The sequence below is a fragment of the Colias eurytheme genome, chromosome 16 (genome assembly GCF_061535395.1).
Source record: "Colias eurytheme isolate Ceu_HAF_F1 chromosome 16, ilColEury1 Martin Lab GWU primary, whole genome shotgun sequence".
NCBI lineage: Eukaryota > Metazoa > Arthropoda > Insecta > Lepidoptera > Pieridae > Colias > Colias eurytheme.
Window position 1 is genome coordinate 4,440,187 of NC_142995.1, and position 8,983 is coordinate 4,449,169.

Consider the following 8,983-nt stretch of genomic DNA (forward strand, 5'->3'; position numbering starts at 1 on the left):
ATTGTAATACTGTGGCTGTAGTGTGTAATCAATACATTTTGATATTTTCGTTCTGCAGTTTTATATGAAACAGCTGATTTTTTTCGCGATTGACAGGGTTTTCTTTATATACCTATGTATCCTCACTAATCCTATCCTATCACTTCCTACTAATATTATAAATGCGAAAGTTTGTGAAGATGGATGTGTAAGTTTGTTACTCTTTCACGCAAATACTACTGAACCGATCACAATGAAATTTAGCACACATATTGAGGGTAACTTGAATTAACACATAAGATAGGTTTTATAATATTATAAATGCGAAAGTGTGTATGTATGTATATTCCGTTTTCACGCTAAAACGGACAAGCCAATTTTGATGAAATTTAACATCGGGTTTTATTTGACCGGAGCCATCCATAGGGTACTTTATTTATTTATTTATAAGCTTTATTGCACACAAACAGAAAATACAAATTTTACTTAATAGGACATATTTAGTCAAAAGGCGGCTTTATTGCTCCAAGCAATTTCTTCCAAGCAACCCATTCGATCATAAGAGCATTCTTTACCCGCGACTTCGTTCGCATGTACGAAAATAAAAAAGAGCAGAGCCGCTGGCTAAAATACATGTGAGTGACTCAAGCAGATGTTCAAGGGCAAGTATAGTTAAATAACAAACACAATTTTTTCATAAAATAATTTATTTAAGTTATAGTGGTTACTATATATGTTTAGGTACATGCGACAGTAGTCACAGATGCGGCAAATGAGCTTGGCCATATACAGTGTGGAAATTTGTTGACGGACCACTTCATTTAAACATTTAATTTTCTTTCTCTGTTTCTCCACTTTTTCTTCTATTTTTTTCATTCTTCGAGTGCTGAAGCCTAAAACATTAAATAAATTTTAATTATTGATAACAGTTCTCATAATTATACACATGAATCTCAGCATGTATGACTAAGACTATGAAAAAGTTACGTATTGAAGTTCCCTTTTTTTAAACAAGAATTATTTCATATAGGTTTTCTATTCAAGAACTGCTCTTACCAATTCAAGATCCTTGGCATCTTGTGGATGTGAATAACCTGAGCATGATGGTTGATCAGTAGTATTTGATATGTCAATTAAAGCAAATTGAGATGGATGGTCTGCCTGAAAGAGATAAAAATGTTACATTAGATATGGTCCCAAGTAATAATAAATAGATTGCTACAGAAACATGGACTCAATGTTTGGTAAATTGTAAAACTTTTAGTATTTTTTTTTTATTAAAATAATTTATTGAACAAACATAGTGTATTTACTTATGGAAAGTGTAGCTTTCCAACAACGAAAGAATTAAAAAAATTGGACCAGTAGTTTTGAGGTCTTTTTGTGCATACACAATCAAATCTTTCCTTTTTACAATATTAAGTATAGAAAAAGTTTGAGACGATGTAATAAAAGTTTCACTTTAAAAGATTTTAATAATGTAGGTAATATCTTAAAAACTAAAAAATAACTCAGTAGGTTTTAAGTACCAGTCATCACACCACTTGTCTCATGACAGTCTAGGTCTCTAGAGCATTATGTCAAAAAAGATATTGTGAAGCATATAGCAATTAGATTAATCGGTCAACAGCTTAGATCATTAAATAATGGATGGAGTACGCTGGCAAATGTTCTAACTAAACTTTCTGCTGATTTTGGTGCGGGGAGGGTAACTCACACTATTGAAACACAATCACACATTCACAAAAATAATTTGTGTCACGAAAGTCGTAAAAATTTACGACCTTTTAAGCGATGAGTTTTTAAATTCAACTCTATCCCTAAGTTCATAAAGATTAAATTTGTATTTCATTCCAAGTTGTCTCGTGGGGAGTGTGGTTCAATATCGCGTTCTAAATTCAACTTTATAACTTAGATCATAAAGATTAAATTTGTATTTCTTTAAAAGATAGTCTCGTAAGGAATGCGGTTCATTATCGCGTTTTAAATTCAACTTTCTCTCTTAGTAGATAAAGATTAAATTTGTATATTTTCTTTCCATGATAGTCTCGTCTCTTTCTCTCTCGAAACATGACTCGATTATTTGTCTTGATCATATCGCTAAACAATACATCGACGATTATTAGAAATTGCATTTAATTAGAAATGTACGTTAAAAAATAAAAAAATATACACAAATTAAAGGTTATTCCATCTTTTTTAATATTCGACATGTTTGAATTGCTTCTGCAAGACTTGACAGTGCAAAACGGCATTTTTAGCGGAGCACTCGCAGACGTCCTTTCGATGTTTTACGAATACGCAGAGTGTTTGTAATCGATTACGCAAGTAGTTTTTATGAAAGCATAAGATTTTTCGATTCGAATAATCGTATACCTCAGCAAAAGGGGAAACGCCTGCGAGTGTTATCCATTACTTAATGATCTAAGGTCAACAGTAAGGGGGTACAATTTCAATTACTACCTTGTACCTAAAAAAAACAAACAGGATGAGCTAAATAAAATCTATACTATAATATTATAAAGCTGAAGAGTTTGTTTGTTTGTTTGAACGCGCTAGTCTAGGGAACTACTGGTCCGATTTGAAAAATTCTTTCAGTGTTAGATAGCTCATTCATCGAGGAAGGCTATAGGGTATATAATATATATCACCACGCTTCGACCAACAGTATTAGAGCCACGGGGGTGAAACCGCGCGGAGCAGCTAGTTGTTTAATAAAAAGATTGATGAATTATTTACCTTTGCAAATACTGTTGGGATAGCATCATCTCTCAATCAAACAATGTTTAAAGTCTTATTAAATGCGCTCTCTTCAAAGTGCAATGAGCACACATTAATGTTTTTAGTTCCTGGCCGGATATTTTCTATGCCAATCTTTTCCAACCATGCCTTTCGCCGGGATTCGTTACTTGGTAAACTAAAACGAGAAAATATACAACAATATATAACTTCGCACGTAATTAATAAACAAATTAATAATTTATCGATAAGGTGTTTATGCGATGATGTTCGACACTAGCACTCATGTTTATGTTTTCGATGCAAATGAAATAAGGAGAATATTGCGGGTTTCTACAGCTCATAATAACTAAGACGATTAAATGTAAAATGATTAAAAGATTTCTATACACTTGATAATAAATACACTTTAATATAAGCAACAATTTAACAAAATGTTAGCCACTTACCGTTGAAAGGTTAGATTCGGCCTGTTTTTGCTTTGGCATAGGCCACAACCTACTATAGAACACTTCATGGTACCTATTATTATTTTCAATTATACTTATTACACTCGATTATGGTCGAAAAACACTGGAAAATCATAAAAATTTCACAATTACATCTTCTCACATGTAAACAAAACCGTATACTAAGATGGCGTCCGCGCAGCAAAGGTACATCGATGCCAATGAAGAGAGCGCTAATAAAAAGAGTGTAGATGCTTTTTCTAAGGTAAAACCACTGTTGTGAGAAAGAGATGGGTATATCATTATTATTTCCGCGTCAAATTGAACAATTACGGCAGTTCCATAGGATTCTTTGTTCTGAGAAAATGTCATACAAATAATTATCGTTCTTCATGGACAGGTCCCGCCCACTTAGTGATGTCTACACAGAATTATTCAATGATGGGTCGATAGATTATAATAATCGATAGAAATACTCTGTAAAATATATCCGATGCAGAATAACTCTTCTATTATGTTATATAATTTAAACGTAAAGACAACCAAATTGTAAGATAGAAACCAATAAATAATAAAATATTAGTTTAGTTTAGTTTTAACATACAATGCATAGATATGTGGTCTTATTATTACATATCTTATTAGTACGTTTACGTTGTAATTATTATTTACGTACCTGATTCGATTTATGATAATATTTTAAATTTATAATTGAAATGGTATCACAATCGATAATCTTTTGAACATCACTTCTGGTATCACCCGTCGAGCTGTCAAAAAGCAATTCTTATAGTGGACAGACTATAGTAAACGTACTTTAATATTATATGAAATATATTTGGCTTGGCAAAGAACTGGAATATGTACAATGGAAAATTAATAATAATTCAAGTTTATCGCAACACACCCCGTTTTCCAATTACAGCACTAGAGCGCATTGTGCGGCATAATGCTTAAGGTTGAATGTTCCAACTACAGCAACGCTTCGCACAATCGAGCACTAGAAAAAGTAATGCGCGTGAATTGATGCGTGCAATCGATTTATCGTTAGTAATTATTAATTGTCGGAAAAAATTTTAAAGCTTTCGTTTCATTATAGTTTTTTCGAAATAATCAAAGTTAATTCAAATTGTGTTAAAAAAATAAATATAAGTATGGATGAAGGTACAAACATTGAAAAAAATGTTAATGAAATAATCAAAATCCAAATTACTTAAAATAACCGTAAATATTTTTCAAAATTATTATGTATACCACTTTATTTACACATTAATGAGGTTATTGCTGTGGGTTATTGCTAACTCTATGAATATTTTTTTTTTCAACACTGAACTTAGCGCAACCTGCTGGTGCGTTTCATGTTCCAATTAAGCATCAGCATAATTCGGCATTGTGCGGCACTGAGTCGCATTATGCTTTGTAATTGGAAAACAGCCACATTCTTTTGCCTTTTATGTCAACGTCCATCGATGTCAACCGATGTCAACACTCAAATTCAAAGATTGACATGTTTTGAAATAACCTCAAAAACCTAAAACAAACTTTAGTTATTGTTATTCTAAACGTTTTCTTTTTTTACGTTTTCCAATTTTAACACAAAAATATTAGTTTATTTTTAAGTATATTAACAATTACATGCAATTATGGAGTCCAACCTCATACAAAATAGTAACTATTTCTCTAGTTACGAGGATTTAGAGGTAAGGTTTTCATAATATTTTACTTACACTTCAAATTCTCTCCTCTTGCTAAATAATATAAGATTCCTATGAGATAATTTTCTAATAGGAAAGTTGTTTTGATTTAAATTTTGTTGTGTAATTTGAAAATAATACTTCTACTTATAACAATATTTCAGGTACACAAATTAATGTTAGAAGATCACCAAAGAACAATATCATACCGAAAAGCAATATTGGAAAATAAAGAATATTTTAAAGATAAAGTTGTCATGGATGTGGGGTGCGGTACAGGAATATTATCTATATTTTGTGCTCAAGCTGGTGCTAAGAAAGTGTTTGCGGTTGAAGCTAGTAATATAGCTGGATTAGCTAAAGAAGTTGTTAAAGAGAATAACTTTGAAAATGTTATAGAAGTAAGTGCATTTTTAAATAATTATAGGTATTTGGGTTTGATACAGTACTACTCTAATACTGAAATACATATTTTTTTTTTTATTCTGATACATTATGTGATAACTATCAAGTTCAAGATTTATTCAGAGTTATCTCAAATTTGTAAACATAATTTACATTATTTTAAATATTGAAAATTACAGGTAATTCACAGTAAAGTTGAAGATGTTGTTTTACCAGATAATATAAAAGTAGATGCCATAGTTTCTGAATGGATGGGCTTCTATCTACTCCATGAAGGCATGTTAGACTCTGTGCTACTGGCCAGAGACAAGTTCCTGAAGGAAGGCGGCGAGATGTTTCCAGAGAGTGCAGTTATTTATGTAGCTCCATGTAGGTGAGATACATAATATTTAGTAGTTGCATGTAATGGATAATATAATATAGATGGTTTAATAAAGTTAATTGTTCTTATATTATTTGTACATAATGTAGTTTGCTGTAAAATTGATAATACAAATGTCTATATAAAAATTATACAAGCTATGATTTGAAGCATTTTTTTTAAATTTATTTATGCTAAGTATAGACATGGAAATAGTTACATTTATAAATAAATAAATAAAAATGTCACTCATTTTTTTTTTGGCATGTGAATATCACATTAAAAAAACTGAATTGTTGTATTTCTAATGTCCTATTATTCTAGTGTCTCGTCATTATATGAAAAATGGGAAAATTTCCATGGAGTGTCATTATCATCATTTGCAAAACACCTGAGATCAGATAAAAGTGAAAAACCTGAGATTATGCAGATTAAACCTGAAGATTTATTAGGTGAAGAAATAGCATTGAATTGGATTAATTTAAGGGAAGATACTGTACAAGACTTGGACTCTTACAGTGTGCAACATGTTGTAGGTACGTAAACAATTAATGCATGTAAAAATGCAGTTTAAAGCTATAATTACTCCAGCAGAATCACTTTTAAAAACCAATCAGTGAAACCAATGGATTTATAAGTTTATTGCGTACTAACTACAGAACTTAAAGCGAAGTGAAATTAGGCCTCAATTTTATTTTTATTAAAATAATTTCAGGTGCTAAGAAGAATGGTCGCTATCATGGGATTTGTGTGTGGTTTGAATGCAACTTTCCAGAACTAACAGGTGAAAATAGGATAGTGCTCAACACAGGACCATTCCACGAACCAACACATTGGAAACAAACTGTTATTCTGTTACCTGATGAACAGACAGTGGAAGAAAAAGAACCAATTGCATTTAAGTTGGATATGAAAAGAGATGATGTGAACTCAAGAAGGTATTATTTTTTGTGTCTAATATTTACAAGTAATTAACATAATGTGTAAAATTACAGTACTTATTTGTTTTAATGAAATTATTCACAAGATTAGTTATCAAACTGGTTACTAATTAACACATAAAATACTGTTAATTCTTGTTCAAGCCAGATGTAGCAGTATTTCTACTATCCTTTTTTAACAAACTTCAAAAAAAAGGAGGAGGTTCTCAATTAGTTGGAATTTTTTTTCATATATTATTTTTATTCAAGGTATAATCTCCAACTAACTCTACTAGACCCAGAAGACATAGATCATCCCATGCCCTGTTCCTGCCACATGACCAAGTGTATCCTAATTAATGCTGTGATGGAACAGCAAACACAGCATGCGTTGAAACAAGGAAATGTAGAAACAACTAATGTGTTGGAAGAAGAAGAAATTGATGATGATGATGATTAAATGAAACATATTTTGTTTTGTTATGTTTTGGTTTATTTGTTATTTGGCCAAAAAAAACATTTTTAAATATACACAATTTACAATGTTAAGGGCCGATTTTTCAATCCCGAGATAAACAGTCTAATATCTACCCCTCGAATAGATTTATTCAATTATTTATCTAACTCATAACGGCTCGCCTATTTTTCAATCGTGATTTATTTGATGAACAACTATCTGACCATTATCTGACCAAATATTTCCATATTGGCAGCTCTGCTCTCGGAGTGGCGAAACAAACATATTAAATTAGTCAGGTTAGAGCGGGATAGAGTCAACTCTTGCAATTTGTCAACAACCGTCATTATGACTCACGTCTTGTATTGCTCTTGTCTTCTATGATTGTTGATTGTTGTTTTGATTCGAGTAAAGAGTTTGGTTAAATTTGTGTTTCAATTTATATATTTTACGATGGAAACGACATACTTAAAGGCAGCGTTCGGCAAATTTTCAATGGCATGGTCATCAGAACTATCAAAAACATCAATTTCAATATGATTTTAATTGATAATAATTATATAGAAAGAGGTTTAATTGTTAATAATTCTACGTTCTATGTTATGACATACGAAAATATCCCAAATTTGACGCGTCAGTTGTCAACTCAAACGACTAACCGTCGAATAGCGCGCTATCTGGCCGTTGGAGCGGCAAATAGATTTATTCCTCAAATAACGTAGTTATTCGATAGATACGTCCTATTCGTCTGTTGAAAAATTGAATATTTTGTTAACTGAAGAATAAAGTCTATCTAGCTGTTTATCTGGGCATTGAAAAATCGGCCCTTAATATAATAAAGTTAAAGTCAACGACGTCATAACATAGTTGACACATAATAGTGTCAGTAGATCCGGGATTTGAAAAATACTAGCTTATCAAAGAAAAGCCCGCATAGTTCCCGTTCCCGTGGGATTTCCGGGATAAAACCTATCCTATGTGTTAATCCATGTTACCCTCTATATGTGTGCTAAATTTCATTATAATCGGTTCAGTAGTATTTGCGTGAAAGAGTAACAAACACACATTCACTGTTCACATCCTCACAAACTTTCGCATTTATAATAATACATAGTAGGATACCATCCTCTGTTATTTAGATGAGAGTTGAGACATAATCCCCTATGTCAGCATAAAAAAAAATTAAATAAATTAAAATATTGCATCCAGATTGCAGCAGGCTGATAGCAGAGGTTGTTTAATGTTTTTTTATGTTCATGATATTGAAATCAGCTTGTAAAAAATTGTTTCATCTAAATAACAGATGAAGATATATTTTTCTAATCCCGGATCTTAGATCATAATGTTTATTTTTTACGAAGATACGTTTCAGCCAAGAAGCTTATAACTAATAAACTGGAGATTTCAGTATGAACATTTCACCAACGTATGAAAGTAGAGATTTCGATGAATAAAAGGCACCCCAAGTTTTTGAAAAAAGCTGATATTTTGACGGGTGACTTTTCGATTGAAAATTAGGTTGTTTTTTTGGTATTAATTCAAAATAAGGCGAAAAAATAAATATTTTCAATCAAATAAATTACCTACAGTGTATTTGGAACATAATAAAGTAAGTTTTCACCAAATTTCGTAGAAAAACAATAAATTTTGAAGTAGATAAAAATAAAAAACCAAAAACTTGGTTTTTTGAATTTTTCACCTAAATTTTGAGGTTATGTGAAAAAATTGTGAATACAAAAGTTGTAGAACTTTTAATTACCTACAACTTTGCCATTGAACTTTTTTCTGTAGGACTTGTAGTTTTGTTGGAAATTGAGAGAAACCATTTTTTTCTCTTAAAAGCTCCCCCCTCCCACTTCCCGAACTCGGATTGACCGTAATTTATTTTTCCTTTTATTTTCATCATGTTCCCCTCCTTTTCTAATGGGTTTCATCCGACTGCGATTTTTTTTATCTTTTCATTATTTTTAAAGGCTTCT

The 8,983-nt window shown here is 31.3% G+C and overlaps 1 protein-coding gene and 1 long non-coding RNA gene across 2 annotated transcripts; one reads left to right on the top strand and one right to left on the bottom strand.

The window, feature by feature from the left end:
- Positions 1-346: 346 nt before the first annotated feature.
- On the bottom strand, positions 347-3,959 carry LOC149901732 (uncharacterized). Its single transcript, XR_016457602.1, has 4 exons — positions 3,168-3,959; positions 2,719-2,896; positions 1,036-1,140; positions 347-872 (listed from the first exon to the last, which is right to left on the bottom strand). It is a non-coding gene; the product is annotated as an uncharacterized LOC149901732 (long non-coding RNA).
- A 504-nt stretch (positions 3,960-4,463) lies between these two features.
- Positions 4,464-7,030, top strand: Art8 (Arginine methyltransferase 8). The gene is made up of 6 exons (XM_090111114.1): positions 4,464-4,867; positions 5,026-5,262; positions 5,446-5,639; positions 5,952-6,163; positions 6,343-6,565; positions 6,818-7,030. Exons 1-6 carry the CDS (start codon positions 4,811-4,813, stop codon positions 7,005-7,007), a joined length of 1,113 nt encoding a protein of 370 aa, XP_089967240.1. The 5' UTR covers positions 4,464-4,810; the 3' UTR covers positions 7,008-7,030.
- The last annotated feature ends 1,953 nt before the right edge of the window (positions 7,031-8,983 follow it).

What these genes read in the sequence shown, in the direction of transcription:
- Art8 (XM_090111114.1), top strand. Translation starts at nt 4,811, where the DNA reads ATGGAGTCCAACCTCATACAAAATAGTAACTATTTCTCTAGTTACGAG. An exon ending in CTAGTTACGAGGATTTAGAG is followed by an intron (nt 4,868 to 5,025) that starts GTAAGGTTTTCA and finishes ACAATATTTCAG; the next exon opens with GTACACAAATTAATGTTAGA. An exon ending in ACTTTGAAAATGTTATAGAA is followed by an intron (nt 5,263 to 5,445) that starts GTAAGTGCATTT and finishes TGAAAATTACAG; the next exon opens with GTAATTCACAGTAAAGTTGA.